We start from the raw sequence: 18,816 nt of genomic DNA on the forward strand, positions 1-18,816 counted from the left end.
CAAAGACATTGGGAACCTCCAAACACTGGATCCTACCCAATTCGGTTTTGTTAAGGGCAGATCTTGCCTCTTGAACCTGGTCGACTTCTTGGAAACAGTCACCAAAGCCATAGATGAAGGGAAGGTAGTCCACACAGCCTACATGGACCTCGCAAAAGCCTTCGACAAAATATCCCACTCGGGCATCATAAATAAGCTCACCAGCTTAAATATCAACCCCTATGTCACAAGATGGGTTGCAAACTGGCTCAGGGATAGAACCCACATGGTTAGAATTGCAGGTGCCATGTCAGATTCTAAACCAGTTACAAGTGGCGTCCCACAAGGCTCAGTCCTGGGACCTCTCTTGTTCGGTATATATTTCTCTGAGGTACAGGCTAACACGGGAGGACTATGGCTGACCAAATTCATAGATGACTGCAAACTGGGTGCCATAATCGACTCGCCGACTGACACAAGCATCCTCCAAAAGGGTCTCACAGAGACGGATAACTGGTGCCAGAGCCATGGCCTAAAGCTAAATGCCAAAAAGTGCATAGTCATCCCCTTTGGGAAAAACAAAGTGCCCACAAATTACCACATAGGTGGTAATCCATTAAGTACGGAAGAAGTAATTAGGGATTTGGTGACCCAAGTAGATAGCAATCTCTCCTTTGACAATCATGTTGCCAAAGTGGTTAGAAAGACATTCTATATAGCCCACCTTATCACGAAAGAGTTCACATCTAGATCAAGAGAGGTCATTGTGCCCCTCTACTCATCACTCATCAGGCCCATAATTGAATACAATGCCCCATTTGGGATGTACCTTACCCGACACCTGCAGCAACTGGAAAGACCCCAAAAGTACCTAACCAAGAGGATCAAGGGACTCAAACAGATGCCCTATGCAGTTAGGCTAAAGAAACTCCAGCTCTACTCAGTTGCTTACCGCCTACTCAGAGGTGATCTGTGCCTGATGTATAAAGCCATGTCCAAACCAGATTTAATGGACATGCTCTACCTCAGGAAATCCAAATCCCTTAGAGCTACATGCTCCAGGGACTTAAACCTCAGCACAGAAATAAATAGGACATGCTGGAGGGACAGATTCATATCCCAGAGGCTCCCCTCACTCTGGAACAAAATCCCAATCCATGTTAGGCAGAGCCCCTCAATGACCCTCTTCAAGAGAAATCTTGACGAGTGGATGGGAGATCGAAGGTTTACCCCTGGGATCTCTTCTGTGTCCCTACTAGACAGAGGCACAGTAAACTAACCTTAAAAGGGCTATCTTCTGTGACCTACTATATAGAGGCACAGTCAACTAATCTAAAAGGGTGGCGAAAGCCAAACACACTCTGGCTAGGCTTATAAATGCCCTAGGGCAGATAGCCTAGTATCAACCTATGAACCTATGAACCTAATAGAAGTAGTAAAGTAGTCGTTGAAAGTGGAGGCTATATGTGTATTTGACCCGACTATATTGGGTGGTGAAGTTGTTGCTTTACTGGGTTGGAGGATGTTGTTAACTGTGGCCCAGAATTTTTGTGGGTTGTTACTAAATTTTCTTTGTAAGGAAATGTAGTAATTTTGTTTGTCAGTCTTAACTTGTTTCTGAATTCAAGGTATAATTGCCTAGATATGAATGCTTTGTGTTAGCGCCAGGTTTTCCAAGCCTTATCCCTATCTTTTAGTATTGTCCTAGTTGTGCTTTGTAGCCATGGGGCAGGGTTGCTGCGTATTCTAATTGTTTTGATTGGGGCTAGATGATTGAGGATGCCAAGGAATGTGGAGCTGAAGTATTCTACGGCATGGTCAAGTGGGAGAGTTTTGATGGGAGACCAGTTGCAGGATTCTAATGCTTCTATGAAGTGGTCTGTGGGGAAGTTTTTGTGGTAATGGGTTTGTAGAAGGGAGGGGAGAGTTAATTGATTTTAGTTTATGCCTGAGGATGAAAGTGGGATTGTGGTCACTTAAAGAGTTAGGAAGTGTTCCACATTGAAGGGCAGTGTTGGGCTGGTTTGTGAGAACCCAATCTAGTATGGATTCTCTTTTTGAGGACTTATCGATGCATGTTGGTGATTGAATGAGTTGGGTAAAAGTATATAGGTTTATGTGGTTGGTGGGTGGGTGTTGGAGAGTGGATGGAGTTCCAGTCGATATTAACATTGCCTAGGACTGTGGTTTCTTGGAAGAGGGTGTGGGGGCCTCACTGACTCTAATGTGGTTAGGTTGTCTCCTGGGAGTATATACATTCCTATTATAGTTAGGTGCTTCTGCTGGTTTATGAGGAGTTTGGTGCATATGATTTCAGCATTTTTGGGGTTGGGAGGTTCCTGTTGGAGAAGTTGGAGTTTTAAGTTGATTTTATAAACTAAGGTTATACCTCCATCTTTTTCGTGTAGTCTGTCTACTCTTAAGATGTTGTATCCAGGAGGGGTTATGGAGTTGTCCATGATATGCGGTCTAAGCCATGTCTCAGTTATTAGCAATATGTCTGGGTCATATAGGGCAATGGTTGGGTGCAGTTCTTCTATTTTGTTCATAATACTGCAGATGTTTAAATTAAGTATTAGTAGATCATTGAGTTTTTGTTTAAGTGGTGGTTGGGAGCTCAGTCTATTGTTTATGTTTGTTATTGGTCCTGGGTTGGGATGAATATCTCCTCCAAGTAGTAGCTGGGCTGTTATGTTAGTAATTGTTCTTGGATATGAAATCATTAGGTTGTGGAATTGGAGGCATGGCTGTTTTTTGCAGTGTGGAGCATAGTGGATAGGGGAGATGATTTAAAAGCTGTTTTGGCTATGACTAAATGGGGCTGTGATTGCTGGTTTGCAGAGGATTGGAGTGGAAAGGGGTAGAGTGGGGGACTTTGAAGTTTGATGGGTGAATATAGATATGAGGTAATAAAGGCCATTGTGGAAAGGCATATGAGTAGGGACAGTAGTTGTAATGAAGTGTAGTATGAGTGGGGGTAAGGTGAGTATGCCATAACTGAAATGGTATGGTCTGAATTTTGGGAGGGGGGTGCCTGTGAGGAGGGATTAGTATTGGGTGTAGTGTTAGTTATCAGGGGTGGGTGTAGGAATAGAGAGTGAGTGTTTACAGGAGGAGGGATCAGTCCACACCAGTACAGAAGTCCCAGCAGAGACGTACAGTTAGTGAAAAACAGTCAGTATATAACAGCTACTGCTTGAAGGCTTCAATTCCTCACAGGGAGAAAATGTTAATGAGGAAATAGTTCAAAAAGTACATTTGAATAATTACGACCCTGAGAGTTAAGCTTGACAGTTACTACTAGATATGCAACCCAGAAAGTATGTTTTCCATTCCCTTGTTATCAGCAGACACTTAGATCTTGCAATAATTTGCAATTCTACCACAATTGCAAATAAAGCTACAACACTACAGTCCAAGAAGTTATGTTTTGTACAAAATGAGACAGTGGCAGAAAGTGCCGAAATAAATGTGTCAAAATAAAGCTAATTGTCAGTATAGCTAAGAAACCAAAACAAAATGGCGACCATTTGTTGCACCATGTTGGATTCAAAGGAATGCAATGGTAAAAAAAAGAATATTAATAAAAAATACAATAGCACCACATACTTAATATTGTGTCTTTAGGCTTTTCCCAGTTAGGGGTCGCCATAGCGGAACTCCGGTCCACTAATGATTGGCAGTTGATTTTTACGTGCTGAGTTGCCAGCCCTAACGCACAACCTTCAGAGAAGGTACACCCATTCACGCATGTCTCCACGCAGAAGACGCTCTAGCTGAGAGTCGAACCGGTCAGCGTCTTACTGTGAGGTGACAATGCTACCGCAGCACCACCACCGCAGATTCAATGTTGACCCAAAATATACATAACAATAAGTGACACAAATATGTAAACAGTCCAATTGAGGAAACTAGAACAGCTCAATAATGTCCATAATAATTAAGTTCTTCAATCTGGAACGTATGGAAAAAAACACACATTACAGTCTGTTTCTGTTGTAAATATTTGGCATCCCCAATTAGCGACAGCATCTGCTTCTTTCACAATACAAATAATCAGAGTACCTTGGAAGGAAAAAGATTCTTTGGTTGGCTGTTAATATCCCCAATTGTCGATACCATTCTCTTTCACACAACCAAAAGAGAAAATTCCCCTTTCTTGATTTTGTTGCTGTCATACACACATATATGGCTTAGTGCTCATATATTACTGGCTGTGCTCCTCCATGCTGCTTTCCCTGATAATGTATACACTGCTTGCAGCCTGTTTTACTTTCAATGGTTATTTGCAAATTTGCTGTACTGTTTTGGAATGAATTCCTTTAGATGCAGCCAGATATAATCAGTTATATTTCATGCATTCCAGATGATGTCAGTTTCAGGATGTAGAGGCAGTACTTTATAGGGGTGATTTTGCATAGCTTGAACAGCAATTAATATTGGTTTCATTTTATGCAGCAATCTAAACAGTTTTACTTCTATGATGTTACTTCCATGAATGCTGTGCTGTCCAGTCTGGAACTGTCGGGGCTTGAATCCCATCATGGCAACTAGGTTGTGGTCCTTGGATGTGCTCTACTGCCCACAATAGGTCTGATGGCCACTTTTCTCTTTCCTCATGTCACTGTCTCATTCATGTTAAAGGAGAAAATGTGCACACAAATCTGATTCAATTACCAATTCCAAATACAGCCTAGTCATAGCAGTATACAGGGAATATGCACTGCTGCCTGAGAATGGGCTTCCAACATCCACACCCAGACTACAACTGTGCTCTAATGGCTTATTGGGCTTAACCATTAGCCTAGTACCTGAGGCCCCTTTCTCACTAATCCCTGTCTGCAAATGCAGCTGTCTTCTACTGCCCCTTACCCACAGTAAATGCCTTTAAAACAAACTGTTACTTTCACAAACACAGACACACATACATATCTACATGTGCACACACACACACACACACACACACACACACACACACACACACACACACACACACACACACACACACACACACACACTTCCATGGGGTTACTGCAACACATGGGGTGACTAGGTGAATCTGTAGCTCTCTATCATCAGTAAAATCATATGTCGATGGGCTAATTTTAGAAGTAATAGTATCACTGCTCTAAACAAATGCAGCAAAAGTATAGATTATAAACTGGCATGCAAGACCACTTCTGCCCTAGGCCTAATGTATTTACTACACATCAGCAAGTTAAATTGTATGAGAAATACTCAGTCCAGGCATCTAAACCTCTTCTGCAACATCAGAAAAGCACTGCAATGTGCATCCTATAGGATACCACTTCTCTGGAACACAGTCCCTATCTACATAAAACAAAGCTTATCCTTGTCCATATTCTAGAAGATCTTGGATCTATGGATGGGAAACAGAAAATTTACCTCAGGACTGCCCCCTGTACTTCTAATGATCAGAAGCAGCTCCTTAATGCTTTATCCTATGCATGGGTCCCCTCAAGTTATATATGGTATAATCACAGTTGTTATCATTAGGGGTAATATATAATTATTGACCATGGGATGGGTAAGTCCAATCTCTAACAAAATGAGATACTTTATTTCAAGCAGAAAAAGGGAAACTGGCTAGGCTTAAACTGGCCCACAAGTGCAGCTAGCCTAGTACTTACCTATGAACCTATAGAACTAAAGTACTGTTGTAGGTTATAATTTGGTATTTCATGGTGCTTTGAAATGAGCATAGGATGATGGGGTAAATTTGTTTCAGATCTTGAAGCAGTATCCAATCAGATTGAATGATATGCTGTATAGAGGTCAGGAACCAGTATCACATTTGAAAGAAATGAAAGCTATGCAGATCTGTTCCCTTTTTTTTAACATCTTCTATAACAGAGTCAGAGATTACTATTATAAAGCATTATAGATAACTCTTCCCTGAAGAGGACTTCCGATTAGTATTATCCTCATAATTAAGAGTATCAGGACTTCTAATGCAGTAGCCACACTTGTTTGAGCACCATTTTAAATTTTTGCTTGAAAGTTATTGGACATAATTTATAAGTATGAAGTATAAAATAACTTCTTATACTCTATGTGCAAGGTATAGCACTCATAACTGTAATACGAGACTTATATTTTGGGAATATATATTTGTCCAATTTTTGTGGCTAGAAATGTCACACATCATGGTGAGTAGTAGTATTTTTGGCTTATATATTGAGTATCCCTATGCATTGGGCTATTTTTCTCCTGTTATGAATTTCATCACTTGGAATATAGTTATAAGATTGTTGAAATGGCTAGAAAGTATATTGCTTCCCTTTGGAAAACTCCTAATAATATTTCACTTGCAGGCTGAAAAATTAATAACATATATGTTCTTTCTATTTTGGATTATATTAGCACAATAGGAATGTCCTTTACAGATAAATACAAACAAGCTAATATTGTTATAACAAAATATATGCTATGAAATTTCATTGCTTGGTAGTTAAGGATGTGTAGCACTGTTTATGTAATGTTTATGGCAGCTTATGCATAGTTTTTATTCTTTGTAGATATTTAGTTCTTATTGTGATCAAATGTTATTACTGTTGGCTATATTGCAGTTTAAAATAGTGCTGTAAAAGTGTGAAATGAAGTGGACTAAACATCAGGCAACTGTTACTTTCAGTTACCAATGTGAAACTCTAGCAGGTAGTTTTGCACTACTATACATCTAATGCTGCTTGCTATAGGTTAACACCCTCTTTGCACAGTCATCCTTCTTATTGAATACCAGAAATTATGTTCCCTAATCTTAATGCTACATTTCTATGCATGGTATTAAGAAATGTCTTCTTCTTCTTATCTCAGTCCGTCATTAGTATAAAATCATTAAGACATCAAAAGTAATTTGTAAAAACATTTATTGTTCAAATAGATAGCAGTACATCTAAACTAAATTAATTACTAGCTTAGACTAACCCTAACAGTGCAGAATTATGGACTTTTATCTGCATGAAACAAAGAACAGACAGGTTCTGGAATATTCCTTCTAATCATAATTTACAACCTTTATTGGTTGTAGAAATATGCAATTATTATTATCAGAGACTGTTGTTCAGCATATTTTCACAAACTCTGTACTTTCTCATGACATTATTCACATAGTTACACAAACAAAGTTGTATTCAGTATGGAACAGAGAGACCAAAGCCATTCCTTTCTATCAGAAGAAAGCTAAACTCTAAGCCTATTTAGCTTGTAACATTATATAGTTTGCTGTAAATGTTTCTGATATGAAATGCATAACTCCATTTTGTTTGTTGTAATGTCTGAAATAATTATACTACAGAGAATCCATGCTGACACTTATATTTTTTTGATGTTTCAATTTTAGTCCAGCAGTTCTTCCTTTATTAATAAATCAAACTTTTAGCTACTGAAGAACGGGGATATAAAAGATCTGTGTCCTGGCTTCTTCTGATAACCAGCTGATTATTTTATCTTTAGGTTTACACTGAGAAATAACTCAGTAAGATAGACATGAGGTGTAGGAAAGTGTAACACTATGTTTCAAACAGAACTACCTCTGGTGTATTTCAGTGGTAACACTCATTCCTTTTCTGGAATTATTTTGTACTATTTTACTAATATCCCACACATGAAGCATAGGAAGATTAGAATCACAAATACCATAACTGAGAGCTTTAAAAAATCTTACCAACCTGGAAATATATTGGCATATAAAACATTTACAACTTTATGATCTATCCAGATTATCTTTAAATCACATTTCACTACCTGAAATGATTGTACAATATTTTTTATCTTGCATAAATTCTTCCCTTTCTCACTGATAATCTATACTTTTTTTACCTGTGCAAACTCCAGAAATACCTATTTGACATGATGTTACGCAGGTCAGAACTTGACCTGTATGAATCCTGTTGCTTATAACAGCCATTTTGCATTCACCCCACATTGTTCATGTTCAAGAGCCAATTCGCAACATACATTTTGCTTATCTTCACATGTATTGAAATCTTTTATGCCCTGTTGGTTTTTAAACAGGATATGCAACAACCTGTTAATATTTTTTGTTTTCCATATTCACTGATATATTACCCATTAAAGTCTAATCTGCAATATTTTGAATTTCATTGAATAACCTTTTCTGCTTGTTTCCTCAGGTAGTAATAACACATTTTAACCAACACGTTACATGAGCATGTCTCATTACCCTTCAAACTGATGTTTGAATACTTTCAGCTATGAAACTGTTTGACCACATGCCCATGCTCTGCATCATGAAAATCATATACAATTCTTGTACATATTGTAAAAATCGAGTCTACTTCATGTCGTAAGCTGACAATATTGAGTCTGATATTGTCGGCACAACAATATAGAAAGTGAAGAACATCGTGCAAGTAAACGGAAATTTCCATAAGGGGAGATTTCCATTTACCTCAATGTAGTGCGGTCTCGAAGTTGGTATATTTAAGTTGGGGGGGTGTGGGGGGTGCAGGTGGGCTTGCCCTCCTGCCTACGCCATTTAGTTTTTTTTTAATTTGTTTTTTTTTACATTATTTGATGTTTTACTTAATTGATCAATAAAGTTCGACCTTTATTGATTCGATTAAGTAAACTTTCTATAACGTGATATAGACGCGTAAAAATCATACACATTCTGTGTATGTTGTAAAAACCATATACACGTACTGTGTCATGGAAATCATATGTACCTGTTGTGCATATGAGAAAACTGTCTAGTAAATATAAAATAACTGTATTTCATATTAATAGAATTCTAACAAAATATTGTGCCCTAATAGCATCTATTTGTTGACTTAGTAGGTTCACTGGACATACTTCTTCATCTCAGAAACAATCTGAAAACAATGTCTGGTTAAATGGCTTGCTCAAAGTCACACAGTAAGAAAATGAAAATTGAAGAAATCAAACCCTGTACCAGAGGGACTTCAATTCATAGCCTTAACTCTGTGTACCAACTTCCAGAAATATTACTGGCACCATTTTCTTCAAAGGAAAAAAGCAATCAAATCTGTTTTAATAAACAAACTAATCACTTTATCAGCATCACCATAAAATAGAATTGCAACCACTAAAAGTGTTTTATACTAACTATCCTGCTGATGCTGTCTGTTGCATCACATTTAACTCTGCAAGTAGAAATGCTACTTTTTATCTCATGTTTTTTAATGCATTTTCGATTATTTTCCTAACAGTCTTATTGTACTAACATGTGTGTGTGTGTGTGTGTGTGTTACATGATGTGGAAACGGTTACAATGCAATAGTTACCATTGGTTTACAGCAATTACCAGTTCTTGTTAATAACCATGCTGTGCGTAATTGAAGACTTTCAGATGTCTACTCACAATTTTACCATTGTTGAAATCATTTTACAAAATTCATCAACTTCTTTTCACAAACCATAGAATAATCATAAAAACATTGTTTGTGATTTCCTGACATGAGGAAAATAACTTTAATGGCATGCATTATAAACCACCATACACCTAATCTGTTGGGCGTGAGATGAGCAGTTACTGGTTAGCCAGGAATCAAACCTTGAATGTCTTGATTTACGTAAATTGACTGTTTCATTTATTTTTCTCTGTAAGCACAAAACACTTTGTACCTTTAAACATTTCAACCATATAACAGCTTTTTCTTGTCTTCCTGCTTAGATTTTAACTCTAGCTAATTAATAACAGAAACATAGTTCATAGGTAGCTACTAGGCTATCGGCCCTAGGGCCCATACAAGCCTAGCCAAAAAATGTACCCTGGCTTTCGCCACCCAAGAAAATTATTTTCCTGTGCCCCTGTTGAGTAGAGCCACAGAAGTGTTCCCCGGGGTGAATTTCCCATTTTCCATGCAATCATCAAGATTTTTCTTGAAGAGTGCTAATGAGGAGCTCTGTTTGACATAGGTAGTCTGTTCCAGAGTATGGGAAGTCTCTGGGACAGGAATCTATCCCTCCAGCATGTTCTGTTTATTGTGGTGACAAGGTTTAGGTCCCTAGAGCGTGTAGCTCAGAGGGATTGGGATTTCTTTAAGTGGGGCATGTCCAACAGCTCTGGGTTTGACATAGCTTTGTATGTTAGGCAGAGATCGCCCCTGAGTAGGCAATATGCGATGGAGTAAAGCTGTAGTTTTTTGAGACGGTCTGCATAGGGCATCTGTTTGAGGCCAGTAATCCTCTTTGTGAGGTATTTCTGTGGTCTTTCCAGTTGTTGTAGATGTCTTGTCAGGTACATACCAAAAGGGGCATTGTACTCTATAATGGGTCTAATGAGTGATGAGTAGAGGGGAACAATGACCTCTTTTTTTCCTGGATGAGAATCCTTTTGTGATGAGATGAGCCGCGTAGAAGGATTTCCTGACCACTGTGGTGATGTGATTATCAAGGGAGAGACTACTGTCCACCTGTGTCCCAAGGTCTCTTATCACATTTTCGGCATTAAGTAGACTACCAGCTATGTGGTGGTTCATGGGTACAGAGTTTTTACCAAAGGGGATGACAATACACGTTTTGGCATTGAGCTTCAGGCCATGGCTTTGACACCAGGTATCTGTCTCAGTGAGGCCCTTTTGTAGTTTGTCCACATTGTTAGGAGTTTCGATTATGGCTCCTAGTTTGCAGTCATCTGCAAACTTTGTTAGCCAAAGACCTTCTGTGTTGGCCTGCACTTCAGAGAAGTAGATACCAAACAGGAGAGGACCCAGGACTGAACCCTGTGGTACTCCACTTGTCACTGGTCTGATGTCGGATTTGGAATCCGCTACTTTCACAGTGTGGGTTCTGTTCATGAGCCAGTTGGCAACCCATCTTGTGACATAGGGATTTATACGTAGTTACCTAGTTTAGTGAGCTTATCTATAATTCCAGAGTGGGGGATGGTGTCAAAAGCCTTAGCGAGATCTAGATAAGCTGTGTGAACCATTTTACCCTCATCTATGGCTTTGGTGACTGCTTCAAAGAAGTCAATCAGGTTTAGGAGACATGATCTGCCTTTTACAAATCCAAACTGGGTGGAGTCCAGAGTTTGGAGATTACCAATGTCTTTGTTTATGAGTTCCACGATGATACGTTCCATGGCCTTGCAGACCAGGCTCATCAGGCTAATGGGGCGGTAGTTCCCAGGGTCCGTCGTGGCTCCCCCTTTGTGGAGTGGGATAACAGTTGCGGTGCACTATTCAGTGGGGACAAAGCCTGTGGTGAGGCTATGATTGAACATGGTACTTAGGTAGGGTGGAAGTTCATTCTGTAGTTCATGTAGAACGCAGCCTGGGATATTGTCAGGTCCCATAGATGCTGTGTTCTTGGCTTTGGAGAGTGTGTTTTTTACCTGTGCAGCCGTGATTATAGGAACTTTGCATTCTTCCGGTATAGAGATGGGCCCTCTAGGGGGTGAGAGGGGGGTAAAGTTAGCACTGAACCTATCTGCTAGGATGTTGGCAATGTCAGTTGGTTCTGTATATTTAGTGCCATTGTGCTGTAACTCAGAGATCTGAGTGTTCCCATTTAGATTCTTGACATAGCTATAGAATGCTTTGTGGTTGTCTTTAGAGTCAGTGGCAATTTTGTTTTCATAACTAGCTTTGGGGGATTTTATGAGGGATCTCAGCTTCTTACTGATGTTAACCAGAATCTTTTCTTTTTGCCACCCTTTATTTTTTCTCATTTATTACTAATTTATTTAACTGTGCTTAGAATTTTAAAACGAGATGAGTTTTTTAGCCTCTTGTCGGCATCATCTGTTATACTATGATTGTTTTTCACTCCACACAGACGTCAGTGAAGTGTTGCCTATGATCAGTACATAATTATTTTCAGGAGACTTGCCTATCTTTTTTTTTTTACATCTCCACCCTGTGAAAGTATATTAGAAAATGAATATTTTAATACTATGTACTTGTATGAAAAACTTCTCTGCCTTATAATGCCGCTTTATTAAAAATACTGCTGATTTCAGTTTATCTGGGATGTTTACTTTGTGACAATAAGAAAGAATGTGAATTTAGTTAAAACAATTTCTGCCAAAGAATTTACATTTACACATTTTCTTTCTCTTTGGCAATAATGTTATTTTGAACAATTTGGTCTGTGACTACACTGTGCCACATAATTTAACATTCTGATGTTGCAAAGCTCACAAATCCTCCTCTATGTAAATAGACTGTTCACTAAAATGGCAGCATTAAACATGTAACCCACTTGTTGATTATTTTCCTATTAACAAAGTTTGTAAAAATAATTGTTTTTCAAGAAATGATTACTTTCCATTGTGTCCTCTTTGAAAATGTAATAAATCAAAACAGGGACATTCTGTGCATCTACTGGCCCAGTTGGACATGCAGACTACCTCCATTCTTCAGCTGCATCTTCCAGAACATTTTGACTTTACTGTTTAATATTTATAAACTCTACATTTTTACACACAGCAGATGTTTGATAGCAAATCATATTTTAAATATGTCTGCATTTCTGTGACCAGACTCAACAGTCTTGTCTGCATGCATTTTTTTTGCAATTAAATTTTGTGGTTTAAAAACATTAACCTATAGAAATAATTCACATTTTCTTTATGAAATATTTAGTATTATACCATGACCCCCCCAAAACGTGCATGCTGATTGGCAAGCGTGCCCGTTGTAAATCGAGTTATACTAATGGAAAAAGGTCCGGTCGGCCGGACTTTTTTCCCTTAGTATAACTCGTTTTTTTAAAACACTGTCTCGCTATGTTAAATGGGTTTAACATAGCGAGACAGCTTTAAAATAAGCAACGGAGATCTCCGTTGCTTATTTTAAAGCTGTCTCGCTATGTTTAACCCATTTAACATAGCGAGACAGTGTTTTAAAAAAAGCAACGGAGAAAGCAAGATCTCCGTTGCTTTTTTTAGTGTCTCGCTATGTTAAATGAGTTTAACATAGCGAGACAGTTTTAAAATAAGCAACGGAGATGTCCGTTGCTTATTTTAAAACTGTCTCGCTATGTTAAACTCATTTAACATAGCGAGACACTAAAAAAAAAAGCAACGGAGATCTTGCTTTCTCCATTGCTTTTACAACTCTGATGTACCGCAGGCGCAGTACATCTGAGCTGCCGCGGTTGCCAGACATCTGCAGAAGGGCCGCAAACAGCCATTACCCTATGCCATTATTTATGAAAAGTAACTGTTTATTTTCTTACATAATGTCATATAATAGCAATAACTCACTTCTGGTGGGTAATGCTAAATTTACCCACGGTTGGCTTTGTTTGGTCCCTCGGGCTTCGCCCTCGGGACCAAACCACGCCAACCGTGGGTAAATTTAGCATTACCCACACCCAGGCGTGGGTTATTGCTATATTAAATATGCTACATGAAATACAACTTAAAGATATCTGCATAAACCTTATGTTGTCGCTTTCCAATATATGAGGGTGGGGGTAACACTCTGTGTATGTCCATGCATGTCTGTGCTTGTGCATACATGCCTAATTTAATTTATAATCGGTGTACAACTCTACACGTGTTTTACCTGCAGAAATATCAAAACACATTAGCTTTTATACAATACACATTTTTCATCTGTCTGGTACATTCTAGAACTGAAATTGTGTCATTAAAACAACTGTATAACATTAGCACTAAATAAAGGTCCACACTGCAGCTTTGTAAAAGTTTCAGGAATTAAATGTAACATCCTGTAATGGCACATTTAACCAGCCATGAGATAAATTTTCTTCTTAAACTCATGAAAAATTATGATTTGTAACTGTAACAACATTTTGGCAAACTGCCCAAATCTGGAAATCATTACAGGTAAATTACCTGGGAAACCTAGAAAGAAAGATGTCTCTTAGCTTAAACATTTACTTTGTAAAATTAAGACCTGTCTAAATATGACTGTTTTAAAATATCACTACACAAAAACCTGGGAAAAGAAAGACAAGTTATTCAATGCTATACTATTATGTAGCCATATTGTTTATGCCTTATATTTATACTTAAAATTCAAATAAAAGAAATTTGAAAAAAAGAATGAAAGAAAAAGTTATTAAAATCAAAGTCACCCTTCTGTGCAAAACTTTCTTCTTTTTCCAGTCCCAAGTAGTATGAATATCTCTGTGTCTGCATTTCACAAAAGACCTTTTCTGTCTGAAGCTTTAGAATTTATGGCTGAAAAATCAATGGAAAATTCTGTCTTTACATTTTGCCTGTGTCTCTTCGGCGCTTTAGGATTTATGGCACGCAGTCTATCTCTTGTAAAATGGGTTCTTTTCTATTTAAACTGTCCAAACACAGTTTTACTTAATTTATTTGGGAGTAGAAGCACTAAAAAAAATTGCCTGGCAGAATACAATTTATTTTAAATTATGACACATATTCATCTGTCTTTCTTGGGCGAATCAAAGCAACAAGGATCATGTGATGAACTCATACATGCTCTACTGTTTAAAAACTTCTAACTAGTTCATGACAAAAGTCTGTGCTGCCAAAAAGTAAAATTTCAAAACTTTTCCTTTGCAGTAATAGCTGAAATGGCAAAAAGCTGGTCTTTAAATGATAGCTTCTGATTATCCTCAGCCTGTTTGTAGTGTATTAGTAAATGGTTTGGCCACATGCTGGCCTCTGGTGTTTTATCGATTCATGGTTTGGCCAGGCATACTATACTGGCGAGGCGTTGAGTTTTACATTGTGCTGTATTAGTTCCTGACTGTACAACAGTTAAAGATTACTTTATGTATCTTTTTTTTTGTTTCTGCTGCTTGGCACAGATTATTTTACCTTATAGTATGTCATTAATGCTACCTCAAAGAAAAATTCCCTTTGAAAACTTATACTCACAGTCCATGAATGCAGTAACAAAATACTGACATTAGTACAAGCACTGCAGTTCTATTTTTTCAAGAGGCATCCCTTTGTCAGTTACCATCTTGCTGCTCAAGCCTCCCTCTACCGTCGTTTAACAGAAGGTACTTCATATTTTTATCATTGCTTTCTCTGGAGGTAGTCCGGCTGATTTCCTTGGCCAGCCTATCAGCTCTTCAACAAAAGAATACTTTATCATTGTATCCTCGCAGCTCCTTCTGGCTCTGCCAAATGTTAAGAAATATTTTGCTCTTCTTCTCATCTCCATCCGTCACTGGCATAAAATCAGTATGACAAAAGAAGTTTGTAAAAACATGTATTGTCTGTAATGATAGTAGAACATCTAAACAATATTAACTATAAGTTTAAACTAACCCTAACACAGCAGAATTGCACACTTATCTACAAGAAACAAAAAACAGATAGGCTCTGGAATTTTCCTTCCAATCATAATTCACAACACTGATTGGCAGTAAAATATGCAAGTATTATTCACAGACTGTTGGTCAGCATATTTTCACATACTCAACACTTTCTCATGACTTCATTCCTATAGTTATACAAACAAAACTGTATTCAATATGGAACAGGGAGAAAAGACCAAAGTCATCCCTTTGTTTCAGTACTGAGCAGCACTATAGCTTTTTTAGGCTGTAACAGTACTCAGTTAGCTGTAAACATTTCTGGTCTGAAATACAGAAATCTATTTTATCAGTTATAATGTGTAAAATAATCCTGGTAGAGAAAATAAAGCTAGACACATATTTTTGATATTTTAATGTTAGTCGAACACATGCAACAGGACATTATTAATCAAATAGGTCATAATAGTGCTATATGAAATATGTAGTATTGAAATGAAAAATCTCAAATAAATTACAGTGAGAATTTATTTATTCATTTATTTTTCTACTGTAGGTACATTTGGAAAAATTGTATTCCTTGACTCATTTTTATCTAGCAATTTCCATATGTGTACATCACATGAAAAACTTCTTATAACTTTTTTATGTTTCATCATTTTAGTAATAATTTAATGACAAAAGAGTCAATATCATTTTATCAACTGCTGCCTTTTAGTTTCCCCATATTCTTAGAAATCCAACACCTTTGATAGTCAAGAGGCTAGAATTAATGCAGCTTAAAAGAAGGAAGACTACAAATAACTTTTAAAATGCACAGTAAACATAATATTACCAGCCATTGTTCTAACTTATTGTTCGTGTTTTGTTACAGTCAAATGATGTTAAGAAATCTACAGCCAAAACCCAGGCATCAGCTCCAGCAAATGGATCTCCAACATCCCAGGCAACACCAGCTTCTGCTCCTGGAACTACACCACCTCCTATAGGTGAGAAGGAAAAGGACATTATAAACTGCCAGTGACGTAGCTATACCACTCATAATATATAGTTTTAGAATTATGTTAACATTCTGACATTGTTTTCCAAGATTGTCCGTTAATAGACAAGGTTATATACACATACCTGCTGTATATTGCACATATATAGTTTTACAGTGCTAAGAAGTATACAGTGACTACACACTGCATTTTTTTTTCTTGTGTAATGAGCTGAGCAGAGGACTATTTCAGGGATAGAACAAGGAGCAATTAAGGAAGTTAGGTTGGTGACACAGGGAATAATACCTCTTCCTTGTAGTTCTATGGTTAAGAGTGTCATGAAAAAACTCCAGCTACACTCATTGTAGAGTTTATCTTCTTTCCCCCCATGCATACAGTTTGCCACTAGTTTCTGTGTGCTTCTGAATCTGAAACGCAAAACTACAGAATATGAAGGGGGTGCTCGTGCATCTGTATAATATCTTTTACTGTAGGGATAGGAAAGAAATGTGTGATGAAGGTATCCATCACAATATATATTCCCTATAACAGAGTACAAGGTATCATAGATATGTAATGTCATACCCTTACATATTACATTACCCATTGTTTTATTTTCTCCCATTGATTTTAATGGTGTTACAGATAGGGAATTGCTGTCCAGCATAAAGGCAATATGTTCATAACTTTTTTGTTTGTTTTATGAAATTATGTCATCAAAGAGTAAAGTTTTATTGTAGTGGTGTGTGTGTGTGTGTGTGTGTGTGTGTGTGTGTGTGTGTGTGTGTGTGTGTGTGTGTGTGTGTGTGTGTGTGTGTGTGTGTTGTTTTGGTTGGAATTACTTTGTGTTGTTTTGGTTGGGATTACTTTCTAATATTATTATATATTATAATATTAATATTTTTGATGGATTATTTTTTCCTGTGTTGCTTGCATTCGAGTTCAGTAAACTAGAGATTAGGATGAGTGATGGATTAATATTTAGATTATTTAATTCCATTAATTAGGGATTTTGGCCACATTGCGGTACTTGAGGGAGTGGATAGGTGCCTTTATGGTAAAGTTAGTTATGAATTTGGAGGTCTTCAAGAAACAAGATACTTTTCATATGGATGACCAATTGCTCAGGTCAGTATAATTTAAACGTGGAGAGTTCTTCTGATTTGCTTTTCTTTATTTTTCATGTTTTCTGTTCTGCTCTGTCATGTACATGTATACTGGGTGGGAAAATTATTTACCTGTATTATCATTTGTTTGTTTTATTCATATAGGTGTCTGCTAAAGGCTGACTTTTGTGGGTTTGAGGTTGGGATTTTTAGGTTAATTCCAATGTTTCATATACTTCACTTTAATCTGAAGGCTAAGTTTGTTTAATCACTTAGGGTTTCTTTCAGGTCTCAGGATCATACTAGGTGCTATGTTTGTAATTTTTTTCTGTTTTGTATATTCTGTAAGTATTTTCTACATTTATGAGTTTATAAATATTCAACAATTATTTTGCAAGTATATGCAATGTGTATTATTTTAGTGTAAGGAATTTGATTTTAGAGAGTTTTTAAAATGTTTGTTTTATTTCATTTTGTAGTTACTGTCATGTGGTTAGGGTATGGTAAGTTAAAATGCTATGTGTAAAGTTACCTTTAGGAAGAGAGTGTAGGGACTTCTGTGCTTATTTGAAGAAGATTCAGCCTGTCACAATCCTGTCCTAGTGACAATAATTTTGCGATGACAGGACCTGAGTGGCGATATTAATTATATCATGTACACGAGATATGCACTGTTATCACATCCTAGGTCCAATATTAGGATAAATATGTATGCAGCATGTGTATGCAGCTAGCAATGCATTACAGCTTGTCATAAAAGAAAATGCTGCCAGCCCAGCTATCTGGAATTTTGTAAATAATTATATGTCATTTTTGAATATTAATATGATTTATATAGAAGTGTAACAGAAGTAGATACTGCCAGTACAGCTATCTCAAATTCTATAAATAGTTATATATCATTTGGGAATATCTGCAGGATGCAGTTGCTTGTGTTACAGCTATATTAGAACTGTATGCTGTCTGTATATCAAGCTGCTGGTACAGAAGTATGCGCGCAAAGTACTAAGCTTAAGGATGTGTCCACAGTATACCATACTGGGAAAGAACAGAAATGTATATGAACTATTGTATCTGTGTAAATGCATATGTTTTAGCAGTGGGAACTAGAACATAGAGGGTTAACTTGCAAAACTTCAAGAAAATAGTTGAAATTAAATTGTTTTTTAATTGTGCTATAAAAGTTTCAATGCAGCAAGGAGACAGGATGACTAGAACTAGGAAGCCTTCTGCATTGTATTGTAAGCATTTTATTGTTTTATTTATTTATTTATTTAACATTTGTTGACCGGGAATGTCCGACTAGGTTCCACAGAGCCTGTTTTCAGTGGAGGCCCGGGGAGAAATGCTCCAGATTTTATATCTTCTACCAGCTGCAGACATCTGAAGGCTATGTATTTTCACAAGGAGATGCTAGATGGTGAATCCGTGGGGGTTGTTTGTGAGCCTGGGAACTGAAGTCAGGTGACAAAAAATATCCCAGCAGGAAAATTTGAGATATTAATTTAAGAACTCTCTGAGATAGAGAGAGA

General features: G+C 37.4%; 1 protein-coding gene across 1 annotated transcript in view; it reads left to right on the forward strand.

Moving 5' to 3' along the window:
- The window catches only part of LOC122803768 (1-phosphatidylinositol 4,5-bisphosphate phosphodiesterase beta-2-like), an 805,974-nt gene that overhangs the window by 738,342 nt on the left and 48,816 nt on the right, over positions 1–18,816 (forward strand). The window contains exon 20 of the mRNA XM_044073456.1: positions 16,073–16,187. Coding sequence (XP_043929391.1) covers positions 16,073–16,187 — 115 coding nt within the window. The remainder of the gene's footprint in view (positions 1–16,072; positions 16,188–18,816) is intronic.

The sequence above is a fragment of the Protopterus annectens genome, chromosome 6.part0 (genome assembly GCF_019279795.1).
Source record: "Protopterus annectens isolate FY-2018-M chromosome 6.part0, PAN1.0, whole genome shotgun sequence".
Taxonomy (NCBI): domain Eukaryota; kingdom Metazoa; phylum Chordata; order Ceratodontiformes; family Protopteridae; genus Protopterus; species Protopterus annectens.